General features: G+C 43.6%; 1 protein-coding gene across 3 annotated transcripts in view; it reads right to left on the bottom strand.

Annotated features, from left to right (window-relative positions):
• The window catches only part of MEIS1 (Meis homeobox 1), a 142,814-nt gene that overhangs the window by 122,775 nt on the left and 1,854 nt on the right, over window positions 1–18,185 (bottom strand). For all 3 annotated transcript variants that reach the window (XM_064268661.1, XM_064268663.1, XM_064268662.1), the window contains exons 2-6: window positions 17,032–17,258; window positions 14,862–15,003; window positions 14,289–14,339; window positions 13,458–13,508; window positions 11,885–12,031 (exon numbers count right to left, since the gene is read on the bottom strand). In XM_064268661.1, coding sequence (XP_064124731.1) covers window positions 11,885–12,031; window positions 13,458–13,508; window positions 14,289–14,339; window positions 14,862–15,003; window positions 17,032–17,258 — 618 coding nt within the window. The remainder of the gene's footprint in view (window positions 1–11,884; window positions 12,032–13,457; window positions 13,509–14,288; window positions 14,340–14,861; window positions 15,004–17,031; window positions 17,259–18,185) is intronic.

Below are 18,185 nucleotides of genomic sequence, written 5' to 3'. Positions count from 1 at the left end.
CAACCATCCTCACAAAGAGAACATCCAGTAACTCCAACAACACAGAAGACATTGTATCCTGAGTACCAGCAGTTGATAAGACTCTGTAAGCTATTGGGTCTCAGCATGAAGCATTTGCCCTCATAAATGTCGAAAAAAGTACTTAGCACAAGGTCTGCACATAACCTATCATTTGAATTTTAACTGAAGAGCCAACCTGCAGTGATTGACTCTGCTATCTCAGCAAGACATCTGAGTGTCTGGTCTCCTTCTACACCACTATGACATCACAATTATGGTAACCCCCCTTCACAAGGATTAAAATAATATTTTGTTAAACATTATGATTACAAAATGCTCTATAAAATAACACTCTCCCCCACTAACCAGCACCCAGTCTTCCCTCCCCAAATCAAATTAATGTTTTTAGAGGCTAGGCAGAATACAAATAGGAAGCTAAAATATTATTTAATATAACCATTGCTGTCGAGTCAATTCTGACTCATAACGACCCTACAGGACAGAGTAGAGCTGCTCCATAGGGTTTCCAAGGAGCAGCTGGTGGATTTAATTGCTGACGTTTTGGTTAGTAGCTGAAAACTGCTGCGCCACCAGGGCTCCCTTATTTAATATAAAAAATTTTTTTTAATATTTAATATAGATACTGTTTATTGATGGTTTACTATGCTAAATGCTTTACATGTATTCCTATTTAGTTCTTACAGAAGCTCAGTGAAGTGGGTGCTATTATTATCCCCATTTTGTTGATGACAAAACTGAGGCTCGGAGAGGCGAGTGACTTGCTCTCTCGTAGCAGAGTCGAGATTCAGACTCAGAGCACTTTGACTCTATAGTATGTATACTTCATTGGGACACCACCTGCCACAAAGGATGGAACTAAAAGTTGCAATCGGAACACTTCGTTCTCTCTCAAGTGTTTTTGGAGTTTTCTCTTTTCGGTTTCTAAACCCTGACACCATAAAAAACCATAGGATCCATAATTGTGAAGTCAGAGAGAAAACAATAATTCAGCCAAGATGTAGTCCAGTTTTATTCCACCACTATCTTAACAGCAATGTACTTTGGGTAAAATACTCTTGGAAATTTATATTTTACCACTGATTTCCATTAACAATTAGCAATAGGGTATTTTCTAACTTCCCTTTTTTTGAAGCACTGCCAGCTTTTTATATTTTCAATCAAATTTCACTTTTAAAGTGTCTGTTATTCCTCAAGGATTTCTGAACCTTTAAGCTTTCTGCTGGTGTTAAATTTGGAGGTGGGGAGATTAGTTCCTTTTCCTGCATTATTTATCTGGGATAAAATCATCAAAGAGGCTTCTCTCAAAGCATCTTGAAATTTCATTTGAGTTTCTAGTTCCTAGAATGGCCCTGTTCTCTGTATTTCAAGGCACTTAACTGGGAGATCAACCAAAGCAACTGTGAATTTCAGCAGCAGAACGCAGAGCTGCATTGCTGGTATACTTTTTTAAGAAACCCCAGTTAGGCAGAAGGCCATTCTTCAGCCATACCTGAGGCTGTTATTCTAGAGGCTATTCATACCATTTCAGCAGTCATAGAGTATTCGGAATATTGGAAGTATTCTAAAGAAGTGAAGGAAATCCCCATCATTGATTTGTTACTGATTTATTCTCTCCTTTCCCTACTGGCATGTTCTTTACATGCCCTCAATAAATATTAAACACTCAGACAACTCACAGTTAGGGTGGCAAGCAAACCTTTAAGACGTTGCAACAGTAGAATGGAGAACAATGCCCCTAATTGAAAATGGTAGGGTAATTTGGAAAATAAAATGAGTTGCTGCAAATTCCGAATTCCCAAATAAAAATGTTTATACTCACTCAAATGTAGATTGTTATTGCTTTTGAATAACCATTAGAATAAAAAATGTTTGAACACCCACAATACACTCGATCTGCACAGCAGAAGCATTGACAGACCTGTTTCTGTTATTTTGTGCAGGCAGCTGCTATTTCTGTTGGTAACTTTGTCATTTAACATCACTTACACAGTCCCAATCTATGGTGAAACAAGAGACCAAGCCACCAAATACACACAACCAGTGTTAAAAATGTCATGGACAATATTCCTCAGAAAATTTGAGAACATGTTAGGGACAGGGAACACGTGCTAAAAGACAGGAAGGGGTTAAATGGTACTGTTACTTTTTTTTTTTTCTTCCTCAAACATATTAATTTATCATCAAGATTAATTCAAAAATGCAAAAGTCCTGATTCTTTCTGGCAGAAGCTGGAGCCAAAAAAAAAAAAAAAAACTATGACAATTAAAATGAAAATAGAAAACTATTTGCATCTGGGGCTATACAATACAAACATGGAATGACTCTGTAAGAGATGATATTTATCTGTACCCTGAGGGTAATCTTTATTATCTACTCAGGGTTATGCCACTTTTGGCAGAGATGCCACCTCTGTCTCATGAAGATAAATGCCATATGCTCTGTAGGGTTATGGCGCATTTCCTATAAATAATGTATACAATAGACTGTAAATAAATAATACATTTATCGGAACTGTTCAAGAGTGAAGGGCAGGGTGGCTACTCACGAGACAGAGTCTCATATGAACGGACAATTTAGAATAAAAGTGATGTTCAATGGTGAGTTATCCCAAAGTCTTCACACTAAAATATTCTTATGCAGGATTTCAAAACAACTCCAGGTCTGCCGGGAACTTTGGAGCATATGTTTCAACTAAACCCCAAACACCCGATTTAATTCTACCACTCTGATGACAACATCATAGCTAATAGCATATCGCTATTAGCTGTTATTTTTAAATAATTCTCTCTCTACATTGCTGGCTTTTAGGATCAATACATAACTAGGTTTAAAATGTCATATATAAGTTTTTGCCCCATGAAACACACAGTGTTTGTTTTGTGTTTTTGTTTCCATGAGAATAACTTTAAAATTGCAGTAAATAGAAAGGAAGGCAAAAAAAAAAAAAAAAATTCCAAAGAGTTCACCTTCTGTAGTTAATTTGCTAAGAGTTTTACACTGTAAAAATTGCTGTCCTTGTACCCCGCCAAAAACGTATCTCCCATTTGAAGCCCCATAGACACATCAACACTCTGCTTCATGTAAATAGGGTAAGTACACCTTTAGGCCTCAGATATTGTACAGCATTTAGTTTGAAATTAAATTTTCAAATCACTAAGGAATTGCCTCTGAATAACAGAGAACACTGCAGGTCACAGTTAATTATAGTTTGTCTATGAAATTAAGTAAATGTTTGAGAACACATCCCAATAGTTATGGAGACATTAACAGGAGTTTTACTGTCAAAGAAATTGTTATTCATTCAGCTTCTAATATTTCTAAGAGAGAGAAACCTTTTACAAGTTGGGATGGGATGAGAAAACTTGGGTTTACATCAAACTGCTCCTTCATTGTCCTTTTGATGGCTATGTTGATTTCATTGTAAACTTCATTTTCTAGAGTTTCATAACAGTCATAAGCACACTCCACTTTAAAGAGTTTCTATGGGACATTATGCAAATGCAAATTCAGAATGAAATGCAAATCATCAAGGTCTGGGACCAAATATGGACCATCAACTAAGTATACAGTCACTGAAAGCAAACATTTAGGCATTAAGAGGAAGACCACAAAGGGGCTGATATGAATCCTTATATCGAGTATTCACAGCCGTCAGGAAGGCAAACAAGGACAACAGTTTCCAGTTTTTCACCTCATTGTAAAGCACAGGTTGGGAATATTTGACACTTTGGTCTCTATTCATTCCTGTTCTAAAGTGAGTAACATTTTTCATCTTCTCAATAAAATACACCCATATGCGGATAATAACCCACAAGGTACCCAAATAGGGAAATGAGATCTACCAGACTAGTTCAAGCTCAAATCTCAGGCAGAGGTTTACCAAACAGTAGAAAAGAAGTAATCGGGGAAAGAAAGAACTATAGTTCCGCCTTGCTAAACAGTCAACAACACAGATACTTACAGCCAGTAAATAGTAAATATATATAGCATGTTTTTCAGTGTAAGGAAAAATATATAGAAATGGGAATTTATTAGCAATGATAATTAGTTCCAAGTTAGTTTATATTTCCAGGGAATAATTTCACTCAAAATTAGTTATTTACATCTATTTTCTAAATAAGAAACCTGGTGGCACAGTGGTTAAAGCGCTTGGCTGCTAACCAAAAGGTCAGCAGTTCGAACTGGCCAGCAAAGACGTGGCAGTCTACTTCTGTAACAATTACAGCCTTGGAAACCCACTGGGGCAGTACTACTCTGTCCTGTAGGGTCACTATGAATTGGAATCCACTCGATGGCACACGACCATAAACTTGTTAAACTCGTAAAAAGTTGTGGTTATTTAGAAAGTAATACTTAGTAAGCTTATTAATAGAAGTTTTCCTTTCTATGGTAGAATATGATTTCGTTTTAGCTTTTAAAGACCCATAACATTGTACGCTCAAGGTTCTTTACCTTGCGAGTATAAATCCTATTAATTGTAAAAGGAGTCATTAAAAAAAAAAGTGTCAAGGGAAGAATTAATTGTAGGAACTGTATTTTTGAGAATTATAAACAAAATTAATTTTTACAACTCATTTATCCTCCCATCAGTTCATGCCATAGACAATGGTGTATAGCTCATGGCAAAGACACTGCATGATTATTTCATATCTTAAAAAGAGTTAATGACTTAGTTCTGGTTCTAACTGTATTCGTCTTCACAATAGTTTCCAGGAATATGCCATGATTTAAAAAAAAAAAAAAAGAGATAGACAGTTGTGTGCATAACCATGCCAATGAGCTACCTGCCACCATAAAAGGGAATAAAACTAAACAAACTGACTGCCAAATAATCAATGTATTTAAGAAAGACAAGTTTCTCCTTATTTCCCATATCGCAGTGACAGAGTTCCTTGTTATTAGCTTCGTAAATATATACTTATGATACTAATAAACAACAGGTGTATAATTCAATAAACTTAGAGATAAGCATTTTTTTCATCAGAGAACAAACTTTTTCTGGCATGTTTTCATCAATTTTAGGAATTTTGAGCCAAGAAAGTCAAGAAATATAAAATAGTTTCAAAAGATTTGCCCTCTTGTATTTTCCTTTAACAAGGACATATTTTCTAGATTAAGAAATGCTATTTTGCAAAAGAGTGTGCAGAGTCTAGCAAAGTGTTGCCAATTGCTTTAATTCTGTGCGCTTGAATGCATTAGATTGATTGAAATTGGGCTGTAGTGACAAACGTTTAAATGAGTATATTCTTGCTTATTTCACAGGGTATCCTTTATGCCATTTATTAAAATGTCAAATTTCTAAGTGTGGGAAATTCAGCAATTGCCCAATATAGGTATACTTTCTAGAGAGACCATTTAAGGTTCCAAAAAAGCATTCCCCAATTCCTATAATCCTGAAAGCTTGGCATATTAATTTAAGTATAGAGGGAGGATGTTCTTTTACATCACACAGACATTCTCATCTGCTTGAATTTTTCAAAATTGATTTTACACATGCAAAGTTTATTCACACATGTTAAGAGCAGTAAAATGGCCAGACTTTTACTGAACCCCAAATGTCAAATTTTGGAACTATTGTCAGAACTTCAGTTGGGAGACTGTATTTCACATACAGAAAATTCTAGCTTTTTCAGCAGGTATTATATTCTAATGTTTCCTGCTGATTAAGGACAGCAAGCCCAACATGATTTACAACGGTCCTGTTTTACTTGGAATTTTGAAAACCTTTAAGTCTGGTATCTGTACCACTGTCAGATAGGCTGTGTCACATGTTTTCTATTTTTATTTCTTTATTTGTAAAAGAATACTTTCCCATAATTTTGATTTAATTTCTAAACGTTAAACTCCTTTTTTGGCACTTAGGAGAAAAAGTAACAATTTTTTGTTTCGATTGTAACATAAATTCAAGTACTACTTTGATACAAATATGACAGACATCATAATCCAAAAAAGGCTATGTAAAATGCTACAGTTGCAAACATTTAAGACTATGTAACAAAAATGACTGAGAATGGTATCAGTTTACTCTTCTTCAACTATTTCCCTGACAGTGGAGTCAAATAATGTTGAATTATAGACCTTGTTACAGGAAGTCTTATTTCATGTTCATTTTTTGATCACTTCCCTGCAAGTCCCTATAGGAATTTGGCTGTATGCCGACTTTCCTTTAAGAGTTTCTGTATACATACTTGGGTTGTGTTTGATGATTAAATGATCATTTATTAAAACTTTACCATTCCCCATTTGTTCAACATGTTTACTTTGCATAAGAAAATATTGTTGTTGCAATGGAAAACATAATATTACCAACACAAAAATACTTCATTTGAATTCATGTTGACATTATTTTCATTTATGGCAAGTGTCTTAACATAACTTGTTATGCACTCGTCACAGTTTTTCCAACTCCACCTGTGAGAGAAGGTAAGCTAGTTTTATAACAGTAAGCCCCATGGTAATATGTTAGCCTATCTGCTTGGTCTTAAAACCACAAGATTTCTACTAGGGCACCACAAACAGTCCTTGTTTTTTAAGAGTATGCAGTTTTCCTGGATAATTTTCCTTCCGTCACCCAGTAACAGCTGTGTTTTAAATCTTTTTGGACTATGACAAACATTTTAAAATTTAAACACACCCATGTTTGAAAACATTATGATTTAAAATTTGTTTATGTTCAAAGTAGGGCAATAATAGCATGGTATTTTAGTTTTTTTTTTTTTAAGTATGGCCCACATTTTTATCTCTCCCCCTTCCTCTTCCTTCTCCTCTTCCTCTACTATTTAAGTTTCTCCATGTTTTTTAATAAAAGTCTCTGCATTAGGACTGATAGCAAGAGCACACACAACCACTCTATATGTTTCTGCATGGTGAGCAATGGAGTCATTCTGCTGGGAGAGGGATTGCTATTTGAGTGACCTATTGCCACTTTAAAAATATAACCACAGAGCTAGTTAAATCACTGAACAATAGTTACTGTTATGGGGCTTTACTTTGCACAAACTAGCATTAGTATCATTGCTTTCCATTAACCATGGAACTTGCACTGGGGACTTCCAGACAGAGAGAGAGAGGAGCTATGAAATAAGAATAACTTTTGTAGTAGTTTATTAGCATTTAGGCTCCAGGACATTTAACAATGGACTTGGTCCAACCTATCTGCATATACCCTGTATTTCTCTTTTTTTCTTATTGTTTTTCTAAAATGTTTTCGAGTGCCCCTATTAAGAAGCAATACATTTCCACTCTGAAGTTCAAACATAAATACACTCTAAAAGCCAATCCTAAAGTAACAATAAAAAACACACCTAGTAAGCAACTAACTTCTAATTCAAAAGGCACTAAGCAATAAAGGTCCTAGAAAGAACATCCCAATTAGCCAGTATAGTGACAGGCAGTCAGCACCTTATTATTTAATCATTAAAGAGAATCTTGCCATAATTTCTCTTTGACATAGTTCAGAAAAAAAAAAGAATTAAGAATAGACCACATGACCCACAAAAACAACCAAAAATAAAGTCAGAGGATGCTAAGACCCCATTGGTCTCAAGACCTGTGGACTGAGAGGTTCCAGGATCAGGCAGAAGTGGGACCCTATTAGGCATTTACAATTTAAACAAGACTATCAAATGTAAGCACTTAGAAACAGGCCACCTGACAAAGGGGCTATTTTCCTGCCCCCCACTGTTTGTGTCCCAGTCTCCTTATTGGAGGAAAACAAATTGCCTCTACTTCCAGTATGAACAAATATCCACTGGCCTCATCTTTTTTTTTTTTTTTTTTAAGCAGCAGATCCAGTCCATTAAGGACATTAGGTTGTTCCTTGCCTTCCCTTCTCCATTCCTCACGTAACACCTCCCCAAAAGAGAAAGCTTAGATCTTCTTTTAGGCACGTCCCACTACCCCATTTAGAGGGAGGGGCCGTTTCAGTCAAGTCTAGTTCAGTTTTAAGAATTTTAACCAAAACTCTGCTTTAGAAGCAACATTCCAAACTTTTAAAAATAAAACGATCGCCATCAGTGTCCCCAGGCCCAACTGGGAACCAAAGGGCACTGGCCTTGGGCTGCCCTGGGCCCCCGTGGCCCACGGTCTGGCGCTCTCCAGCCCGGGCCGCGCAGCCCTGGCGGCGGCCCCCCGGGGAGCCCAGTGGCACTTGGCATTTAACCTGCCTGGCGAGCGTGGCTTTCGGGTTCCCTCTCCGTGAGCCATATTACTTCACCCCAGACGTTGGAGACAAATCTGGATTAATATGCACCAGGGCGCCCTGTGCAGCCCGCCGGTCCTAGCCTCGGAGCTGTTAAATGCAGATTCAGCCGAGGACCCCCTGGAGAGTGGCTGTTGAATAAAAACTATAATCCAAAGGGACCACTTCTCTGCCTCGTAGGGAAAATCAGGGCCCGCGCTCGTGGCCAAGCACAGGCCCATTTAGTTCCAGCTCGCTGTGGACAGGCGTGGCCACCCCGGGAGGCGGCCTTGGGGGCCCGGAAACTCTGCTCCCCTCTCCACTCCTTCCCCGACCCACTCTAGGTCAATGACCAATAGACAACCCTGGGAGGCTTGTTCGACAGCTCCTACATGGAGCACAGCCTAAAATCTAATGTCTGGGCTGCCAGTTCCTTCCTTGTCTTACCCCTTGCAGCGCCCCCAACTCCACCCTGCTCCCCCAAACACGCGCCCTTCCTCCCTTCGAACCCGTGTCCTATTCCGTCGCTAACCAAGCCCAACATTCGCCTCGATGCCTCGCACCTGGCTTCCCTTCTTTACCCGCAGCCCGGCCCTCTCCCCACCCCGAGGACGGGAAGCCTCCACGCCCCTGGCTGCCCTCAGCCCCGGGAAGCGCGGCCGTCGGGAGAGGGCGCCCGGGAGGCCTGCGCCAGCCAGACGTGCCTCTCAGGCCGGGGGACCTCTGGGCAGCCTCCAGGACTGGGTTAGGGGACAAGAGTCGGGGTTATGGCTTCTAGTGGCGTCCTAACTTGGTTAAAAAACAAAAACAAAAAACACCCAAACCAACAACTTTACAAGGCCAAGTGAATTTCCGCCGCCTTAGCCCTCCGGGAAACCCGCTGGAATCACCGTCGCGGATCCCAGGTCCCGGCGCGGGTGGCAGCCTTCGCACCCTCCGAGGAAAACACGTAAAGTAAAATAAACCGTGCCGCCAGCAGATCCCATAGACACGGGGGTTAATGAGCTAACAAGGTCCCGCGCTCGCACCACACCTGAAGCAGTCCAGTCCTGGAGCGCACCTTCAGCAGAGGCTCAAACTGGCCGGGCCGCATTCGCAGACAGGTGGAGAGGCTGGCCTTTTGGGATCCGGCTCCCAGGGCGCCGCACGTGGGGTACAGAGTCCTCGGGGGCAGGCGAGTAGATTCCAGTCTCGAGAACTGGCGCCTTCGGGACGGCCCTGGCGCCTCATCCTGCTCTCCTCACCTTCCCAGGCCAGGGGAGTCCACCCAGTGCCCGAGGGCGCGCGGGATTTGTGGGCACAATCCCGCGTGCGCTCTGTACTCGGCGCTCCCCTCTCCAAAAGGCGCCTAGGCATGCTTGCTCCCGGTTTCCCGGAGCGGGACAATTAAAAGGCGAAAACTTGTTTGCTGCTCTCGGACCATTGGAGACCGGGGTGAGCCGGCAAGGTCACGCGAGCGCGCCCACGCGCACAGGCTAGCATGTCCACGAGCTCAGCAAGCCGCGTCCCACCCAGAGCTGCGAAGCCCATTCTGTTGGGGCGGGGGCCGAGAAATACGCCCCACAGGGCTTCTCCTTTTGTAGGTAGGGGAGGAAAATAAAATGAGCATTTTAACCTAATACAACTGCACACCAATCTTTGTGTATCTCAAATTAAGGTAATTAGGTAAAAAAAAGTTTACGGAAAGAGTGTGGGGAGAACTCGATGATGTTACATCAGTTTTGTACGCCCCCCTCCCCCAAAAGAACCCCAGAACTTTGGTCCTTTATCTTTGACTTTAATAAAATAGTGATTCGTTGAGAAAATGGGGTATAAATCTTCATTTTGGAGGCAATTAAAGTGTTGATTTCATTCGTGCCCCAAAGCGATTCTTGTAATTTGCTCAAATAGCTTTATGTACCCAGCACTCCGGAGCTTTTAGAAGCCCATTTTGTAGTTAGGCTTGTTGGATTACAATTTTTATTCAACGGCAGCTACCCGAGGCTTCCCCGGCTGAATCTGCATTTAACAGCTCCCGGGCAAGATCTGGCGGGCTGAACCAGGCGGGAGGCTCGGCAGCCCGCGGAGCCGGGGCCAGGAGCCGCCGGCAGCTTCCCTACCTCGGCCGGACAGCGCCAGGAGTGCTCAGGCTTCTTGTTCTGCGCATTCGTCCACACTGCTGAAAGTTTACAACTCACTGAATAATAATGACCCGGAGTGCTAGCGCTATTAAAGCTCAGTTCTCTGCCTGCCCCCACTCATCTTGGGGAAAGTAGGAATTTTACCGCTGTCGTGGGGTCTCCCAGAGATACCCAACCTGGTTTTTTATTTTTTTAGTTTAAGGGGGTGATGCTGAGAGAAGAAAACTTTAAGAGGACACCAAGACCGAGGTGTCAGGGCACTCCGGCAAGAACCCCGGCAAGGCGATCGCTGGCCAACCGCGATCATTGCAAATCTTGCAAACGAAAACTCTGCCGGCCTAGCTGGCCTGTGGCTTAACAAAGGCAGGCTGATTTCTCCCCCAAGACGGGATTCACGTGCCAAGTTAGAAAGAGAAACAAGTCCGGGCCTTCCCTTCTTTGTGGGGGCTGGGAGAGGCCGGCAACCCAAATCTGGAGCCCTGTTGCAACAATTCGCCAGAGAGCTGTCCTGGGCCCTGTTTCATCTCACCCACTCCTCACCTTTTCACTTTCATTGCCTTTCTTGCAACTCCTTTGGCCCAATCCAGGCACACAGCGACAAGAGATAGATAAACTGGGACCAAAGAGCGGTGCGGGGTGAGAGAAAGAGAAATCCCCCCAGCAACTCCAAGTAAAACGCATCCCCACTTAGCAATGCAGCGGAAGAAGGGCCTGGAGGGAGCCCAGGAAAGGAGGGGTCGCAGGAAGCAAAGAACCAGCAGGAGAGAGTGAAGGCTGCCTAGGTCCTCCACCCGCCACATCCAGGGAGCCGCTGGGGTGCCCTGATGGTGACACTTGCAAAAGCTGCCAACCCAGTGGGCCCAGAGCATGGACCAGCTGGAGGATGCCTGCAAAGGGGGAGGACAAAAGTCCATATTTGTCTGTTTTTATAACCTCGGCCTAGTCTTATTTTTTCTATTAAGTACAATAAAATGGGCGAGCTTGCAGCAGGCACTGCACAAAGCAATGTTCAGTGAGGTCTAGAAGCGTTCGGCCAAGGAAAACTGACAAGACAGGCTAATGAACCGTATAGACAGGGAGAAAATAGCCAGCATTTGCTAGATTTCAAACCCTCACTGTCTCTCTTAGACCACCTATCTTGGATTTATTCCTAATAAAATAAGAAATAAGCAGACCCTACACTTTTTTCTTTTCTTTGAGATAGAAGGGGGGGTGGAAATGCTCCCGAACAAAGGCCTCCAATCAGAGGCGGTCACTGGCAGTTAACACTGCCATTATTATAGAGGGTAAATAAAATAAAGACAAAAATTAAAAGCGACAAGAAACAGGTCAAGTTTGCAGGCAAAGCTTTTACAAGCTCATCTCCACAGGTCGAATCCCAGAGCCAGACTTAATGAAGCAATAATAGCCACATTATTCAAAAATTTTCATTTCGATGGAAATGTATCTAAAAGGGACTTAATCATATGCAAATAATAAAAGGAGGTGGTAGTGACCCAGCAAGCAATATGCATACAGATTTTTTTTTTTTTTCCCAGGGATGTTGAAGATTGAAAAGCCGTACCTGGTCAGTTAGATTTGCTGATCTTGTTAGATCTTCACTGTCTGATTTGGAGCCTCCTTCCCTATCGTCGATCACCAAATCGATAGGCATTTTCCCTTTTAAACAGCTAATATACCGGTGGCAGAAATTGTCACATAATTCGTGTACCTACATTATGACAGAAATCAAAAAATGGAAATAGAATCAGGAGTGCATAAATGACCCTGACAAGCGCAATCCACCCCCCTTGTGAGTGCCAAACTTCCAAATAGGGGAAACACAGGGCAATTGTCCTCTAGAGACCCCCAGATGCATCCAGAATTAGGAATAACTTTCTTTTCTTGCAAAATAGAGATATCCCAGAAAATTGACAGTGACAAGATGATTCACAGGCTACAACATATTCAACACCCGTGTTAAATTCATCTGCTCCCCGGGCTGTGGCCATTAGAGAGGTGACCTGTGTGGGTGACATTTAAGGTAAACTATTTAATTTCACCCAGTTACTTCATCATAAATTCTTTTCCAAAGTGTCTAAGGAAAAAAATGTGAATGTGTATATACACACACACATATTCATACAAATCCAAGGGACCAGTAGTATGGTGGCATAGGATATATGCCTGAAAAGTCAAGTCCCTATAACATTTGTAACTGGGGTTTCTATCCATAAGGAGCATATATTAGGACACTTCCTTAAAAAAAAAAAAGAAGGAAATCAAATTGCCAGTACCTGTGATATGAAAAAGCCTACAGCCAGAACAACTTATCAAATTGATTTTTTTTTTCTTTTTAAGGAAAAAGAAAGCCTCACAATATTTAGGCGTAAGCAGAGAGGTCTGTCACAGGCCGTAGGCATCACTGACATGCAAAATTTCACAGGAAACCCCAGAGTGCTTGCAATGTGATGTTAGTTGGAATTACAATGCATTAAGTTTTTTATTGCTGAGATTTATAGAACAGCTAGCAAAATCATGTTATCCTACACCCTTTTTCTTGAGTATGAAGGTGGGGTGTGTGCAGGATTCACAGATTCAAGAAATTGACACAACTATCAACTCTGCTTTGTCTCTGCAAAACGTTTCATGTGCCTCCCCCACCACCTCCTCCAGGCTCCCTGCCTGCTCCTCCCCACCCCCTCCGTCTCTCCTCTGTGTCTGACCTGCCGCTGCTCTCAGACTGTCTTCCAGAAACTCACTAAACTAAACAAAACTTTTTTTTTCCTCCCTCAGAGGTAGCAAAGAAGAGGAAGAAGAGGAAGAGCTGAGACCACATAGGTATAACTTGTGAAGCAAATTTGCAACAGCATTGTGGAAACATCAGCTGGGATGCATTGAATTCCAACTATTCACACAAAACCAGCAAGGTAGTAAGAACACAAGACTAGGGCGTTCGTGATCCCGGTTTTAGTGGCTGAAATTGTAATTAAACTATGAAAAGAAATAGATGCTAAGATTGGCCTTGACACCAATTACCAGAAGGAAAGACATTTATGCAAATGTCCCAGAAGCCTGAACTTCAGCCATTCGAACCCTCCCTCTGTGTGTGTTTGGGGGTGATCGGGAAGCAATAGGTAAAGGGGTAGAGAAATTACCTTCTCTAATTCCAACAGATGAAACCTTAATACTTGTATGGCTTGAATCATCTGCAAAGATACAAAAAGAATGAGCACCCCATGCCTGGTTTTCAGAAAACTGGCTGTCAGGGCTCTAGCATCTCCAGCCAGCCCCCTCCCCCCAGTAAACAGAGTTATTTTGATTTATGGCAATAACACTAAAATTTAATAGCAGCGACTGGGTACCACCTAGAGGTTTATATTTCTTAAGAAGAAAAAAAAATAGCTAAAACAACAACAAAGCATCTAAGTGGGGATCATAAACACTCTCCTCCCCCCACGATTCTCCCTCTCAGCCCCATACCTCCCTCTCCAAGGGCCACATCCCTGGACTCGATTTTTCCTTAGAGTGAGGGGATGGAAAATATCCCAGATCACCCCCAATGGTGGCTGGTCACATTAAAACGTTCTGCTACTCTCTGCACACCTTTCAGGCAAAATTAGTTGGTTAGGGGCTCTGGCCTGGTCGCTGCCCTGGTGACGCGACTCTGAGGGCTGGGAAGTCCGCAAAGTTTAAGCACACACGCTGACAGGCCCAGAGATAAATCCCCGCGCTGATTACAGCTGCGCAGCCCGGCTGTCATAAAAAAACAAAAGCTAGCCTTGCCCCGCGCCGCCTTGCCCGGCCCCTCTCGAGATGAATTTATTTCCCCGGAATCTTGTCCCCCGACCACTTGTCCGTGGACAGAAACATTGACGGCCGCCTTGCAGCTACGGGGAGACACGTCTAGGAAATCAGGTCCCTCAAAGCAAAGCCGGGGGCGCTGGTTGGGAAGGTGGGGGGAGAATAAGGAAGGAATCTGCTCTTACCAAGTTATCCAGTTCTGGATTAGAAGAAAATAGAGGTTTTTCTGCGCGAATCTAAATAAAAATGAGGAGAGGGAAGAGAGAGAGGGGAAAGAAAGAAAGAAAAAAAGAACATTTGAAATCTGGCGGCCTTTCCTGGTTTCTTGCCTCATTACACTGATGGGGGCAGTCTGTAACCTCCGGGAGGGACTCGGTGACACCGAGTTGGTCCCGCCAGAAACACTTCAATGTGAATCAAACAAGCCGAAAACGCCACCAGAGCTCAGTCTTACTTCTAGTAGCAAGAACGATTCTCCAGGTCGCTGAGTAGCTCGGCAAATCCAAAGCAGCTACAAGGCGTGGTGTTTGCGATTTTATTTTATAGAATGGGCGTTCTGTCTTAGGTTATGGGGCGGGGGGAGCGGTGAGTGGGATTGAATACGGTTATTTTTCAATAATCCTCAAACACACACCCGTATTGGAGGAACGTCTCAGGGGACGTAAAATACGCACGGCTTGGAGTGGATTATTTATTAGCTACCTTGGAAAATGTGTTGGGGGGGGGCTCTTTTCTTTTTAAACAGTTATTTTGCTGACCTGTTTGGCGAACACGGCTATATCTTCATTGAATGACTCTGACGAGCAGACGTCCCCGCCTGCCACCCCCGGCTCGCGGGGGGTACAGGTAGCTAATTCACATTTCTCAAAAATCAGTGCTAAGAGAGGGAAGAGGGGGTGTCTGCAAGAAAATACAACAGTCACAAACAACACAATGGTTAGTCCTCACACCAAAACCAAACCCGCTGCCGTCAATTCCGACTCTCAGCGACCCTCTAGGACAGAGTACAACTGCCCCACAGAGTAAACTTTAAGGAAGCAGAAGGCCGCCACATCTTTCTCCCGCAGAGCGGCTGGTGGGTTCGAACCGCCGACCTTTCAGTTAGCAGACTACTGCGCCACCAGGGCCCCCTGATTAGTCCCCAGTCAGTGAAAAAGGCGCCCAAGAAAAACAGCCGGAGGAACTCGAGGCAGGGACCTCCACCCTGGCTTTGACATCTACTTTTTTCTTTTCCCTTACCCCCACCTCGGTGACTGCTCACCTCCCCTTCCTCCCAGGGCCCTGAAGTCGGAGGCCCGGAGCTATGGGCCGGATCTGAGGATCAGTTCAGCCCTTCTGGCCTGAGAAATTGGTAACATTTGCTAAGGATAAAACCCAAGCGGTTCCAGCAGCCATTTTGAATTAAGTTTCCCATCCCCACTAGCCCGTGTCCCTCGGCTCCAGGTCCAGGTCCAGGTCCAGGACCGGGTGGAGGAGAAAGGAGCAGCGGTAAGGGATTGGGAAAGCTAATTTAAGTAGGTTACTTGGAGGCTGCCGTGCGAAGCCCGAGGCCCGGGGGAACCTCGGGGGCAGGCGCTCAGCTAACTTAGGGAAAGGACCGACTGTCAGGGGGCTGCACCTACCAGTGTCAACCCCACGACCCTCGAAGAGTACGAAGCACACTTCCTTCCCCTCACCCACCGTCCCCTGGCCCCCAGAAGAAAGTTGTTTCCAATGTTTCGGCGGTAAAGCCTTTCATTTTGTCTCTACGGAGTGGCAAAACAGCTGCTATTGCGAGGGGCCTAGATGTTGCTTATCTCAGCCCATAAAAGAAAAAAAAAAAATTCTTCTTCTAATGCCCAAGGAGGTGTCTCAAGTCTTTTATTAGCTCTCACAGCCCAGCTGGGAATTTAACAGTTTGGGGTCCTTTTCAAAGCTGCCCCAAATGTTCTGTCCCGGAGCCTAAACAATTTGCAGTTAACGCTGCGGACAGAACGCTGGGATTTAAACAAGCCCGTCGTACAAGGCGCCAGAAAATAAAGCAGAAAGATGTTTCAGCCGGGGAAGGCCCGTGCTACATAGTTTTCAAAAGAAGAAAAGAATAGAAATAAAAGATGCTACAAAGTAAAAAAAAAAAAAAAAAGTCCCCAAATTCATCAGCGCATAGTAGGCACAAGTGACTTTCAAAGGATTTGGCTCGTCAAGGAGAGAGCTCAGAGTCTAACCGAATGGCCTGGGAGAACACGGTGTAAACAGCAGCCAGAAACAGCCCCCGGCCAAACAACACCCGGCATCCACGTCTATCTAAACCTTGCAGGTTTTGCCTTTGAGCACAAAGTGCAAAAACGGCTCGAAGTTTCTTAATATCTGTAAAATTTCAGAGGGAGCCCTTCTCCTTGAAATCAGTGGTCAAACTCCCTAAATGCAAAACATGTTCCCCCTTGCCTGACCTGCCACTGTCCTCCCTGGGTTTTATTGTGCCGTGGAGAGCCAGTATACGGCTGCTGAGTAAACTTAGCAAGTCAGAACAATCAGTGGCTTAAAAGATTTTGACTAAACTAAAACTTTCCTTCTACTACAAAGGCGCCTACATTCAGAAGCCCCTAACGCTCTCCCAGCCAAGACCAGCGAATGAAGACTGCAACCCGCCACGCTCTCGAGCCAGAGTCTGAGCGGGGCCGAGGGACCTTTAAGCAACTTGTCCGCACCAGGACCCCTTGCCGGCACGGCAGCGGCGCAGCCGGAAGCTAGGCTGGCGAGGAGGATGTTTGGAGATGGGGGACTTGGGGGCTAGCTGACTGCCTCCCCAGATTTCCCATGCAATGCGAAAGTAAAGTCCCGTATCTGTACCTCTATCCAGAGAGCTCCGACTTTCCTTCAGCCAACGGCATAGGGAAACAAGGGAAACATCACCTCTCAACTCTGTAACCTGCTGCTGGTTGTACCTACCCATAAATGGCATCTTTATCTCTCTTTAAAGCGTCATTGACGGAGGAACCCATGCTGGGGGCCATGGCGTTGGTGTGAGCTGTGTGCGGGTACTGGTGCGAGTGCAGAGGAGGCCCGTGGTTCAGGTGGTGGACCGGCTGCATGGACCTGGCAGCGTGCGGGTCCCCATACATCGTGGAGGGGATGCCCACTCCGTCCATGCCCCCGTAATGGGGTAGATCTTCGTACTGCATGACAAACAGGAGATAAACAAGGTTCAGAAGGCCAGGCCGGTAAGAGGGGGATCGGCAGGGCACGAAGCTTATATAATGTCAGTCCAGCTGGGTCTTTCCACCGGGAATACGGTGGCCTTGCATCTCTCAAGTTGAGATTTCTTATTTAAAAACTCATTTTCAAAGTAACAATTCCAAGATTCTCCGTGAGACTCAGCGGGGATGAAAGGTCTTGCCCTAACTTGTGTCCCTGTCAGCTAGTTCAGAAATTCAGGATCCTTTGGCAAAGAAGGAAGGAAGGAAGAAGGAAAGAAAGGGAGGCATTCTCCCGGAGGGCGGAAGGTAAAACGTTCACGTCTCTAGAGGAGGAAATTCAAAATCACAATAATAAAACGTGCCGGGACAGTGCAGCAAACTCGCTGAGTTTCACAGCCCCTTAACATCAGGGGGAATTAAAAAAAAAAAAAAAAAGTTACGATGGGAACAGCTATGCCAAGCACGTGAATTCAGACAGGCTTCTCATTTTATTTCCCTGCCACTGTGGAGTTAGGCAGTCCTGTAAGACACTGCATTTCCTATGCTTTCCAAGACAAGCTCTGCTAAATTATACAAACTGGCTGTCCCCTTAAAAGTGGATCTCAGGAAAGGGTAGCTTTCACTCCACCTTAAAGCTGAATTTACAAACTGGGCAATTTCCCTCCAAAGTTAAAGAAAAATCTATAGTTGAAGCAATTAATTATTCTATTTTTTTTTCCCTCTATGAACTCTCTTCCCATACTAGAAGTCATTGAGGCAAACGTTACTCATCAGGTTTAAAGCAGATTCAAAGCAAACATACTACTTTCATATTGATTGTCATTTTGCCTGCGAAATGTAGCTATTCAGAATTTCTAATTGCTTCATTCCGAGCAAGTTCTTTTCCCAAGATTTGGAGGTGCTGAG

Source organism: Loxodonta africana, chromosome 15 (assembly GCF_030014295.1).
Source record: "Loxodonta africana isolate mLoxAfr1 chromosome 15, mLoxAfr1.hap2, whole genome shotgun sequence".
Lineage (NCBI taxonomy): Eukaryota > Metazoa > Chordata > Mammalia > Proboscidea > Elephantidae > Loxodonta > Loxodonta africana.
Note: the sequence above shows the minus strand (reverse complement) of the source record. Positions and strands in the feature narration are given on the sequence as shown.